This window comes from Triticum dicoccoides, chromosome 3B (genome assembly GCF_002162155.2).
Source record: "Triticum dicoccoides isolate Atlit2015 ecotype Zavitan chromosome 3B, WEW_v2.0, whole genome shotgun sequence".
Classification (NCBI taxonomy): Eukaryota; Viridiplantae; Streptophyta; class Magnoliopsida; order Poales; family Poaceae; genus Triticum; species Triticum dicoccoides.
The window spans coordinates 766,109,030-766,110,091 of NC_041385.1; the positions used below are offsets into that span (position 1 = coordinate 766,109,030).

General features: G+C 64.1%; 1 protein-coding gene across 1 annotated transcript; it reads right to left on the reverse strand.

Annotated features, from left to right (window-relative positions):
• LOC119282124 (protein synthesis inhibitor II-like) lies at positions 1-671 on the reverse strand. The gene has a single exon (XM_037562448.1). The coding sequence runs from the start codon at positions 655-657 to the stop codon at positions 1-3; it is 657 nt and encodes a 218-aa protein (XP_037418345.1). The 5' UTR covers positions 658-671.
• Positions 672-1,062: the final 391 nt, after the last annotated feature.

Consider the following 1,062-nt stretch of genomic DNA (forward strand, 5'->3'; position numbering starts at 1 on the left):
TCATTCTAGGTTGACCGGGGTGGCGTGAGCCTTGAGCACTTGCTCGAAGTCGGCATTCCGCAGCAGTCCGACCACAACGAGCGCCTCCTCCAAGCTGCGGATGTTGGCCTGAGTCTCCAGCATCTTGGTGAAGGGCCCATCCCACTTGCGTGTGCGGTTGGAGTGGATGATCTCGTAAGACATAGTGTCCCAGTGCTCGATGTAGGGCAGGTGCTCCGGGGCGACGCGGGCGCCGGTCACCCATCCTTCAAGGACGGTCTTGCGGATGGGCTCCAGCCGCTGGACCTCGTTTATCATCACCTGCATCGCTGCCAGCGCCCGCTTGACAGGCTCGATGTCGGCGCCCGGGTGGTAGGCGGAGAGCAACCGGGAGGCCTCCACCATCGCCTCCCGCCCTAGCGGCACGTCGGGCAGGTTGGCGAGGCCGCCGATGAGCTCGCTGTAGCTGTTGCCGAACGGGAGCGTCGTGGACACAGGGAAGAGGTGCTCACGGCCTGGGAAGGCTTGCCAATGGCCTCTCCCGTTTGTGAAGCCGGCGAAGGAGAGGTCGTGTGTCTGCACGGCCACAGAGGTCTTGTCGTCGGGACCGTGACCCCGCAGCTTCACAATGACGAGGCTAGGGGCAGCAACTGCTCCTGACCCGTCTCCGTGCATCATGTGGCTGACACCTGACGGACAAAACAAGTATGAGGCCAACTCCACCGCATAACCCCATCTTGTCCGGTTTTATCCGTATGGGGCAAAGTCTGGCCCAGCGGGTACACCCAAACGGACAAGCACGTCCGTTTGCGTCCGTTTTTGTCCGTCTCAACCCCAAACCTAGATCAAAATTGAGCCACGAATGCTCCCGAACGGACAGAAAACGGACGCTCTTCTCGTCCCTCTCGTCCGCTCCCGTCCGCCCCTGTGCGCCCTCTGGCCCACAAATTAGTGAGACGAGAGTGCGCCGCACGGCCTGCAGGACGGGACGGAGAGCAGCTGGCCAGCCCGGCTGACGAGGGCGCGGGGGCGTGACGCGGGTGCGCAGGCGCGGGGGCGCGGCCAGCCCGGCCGGCGCGGGCA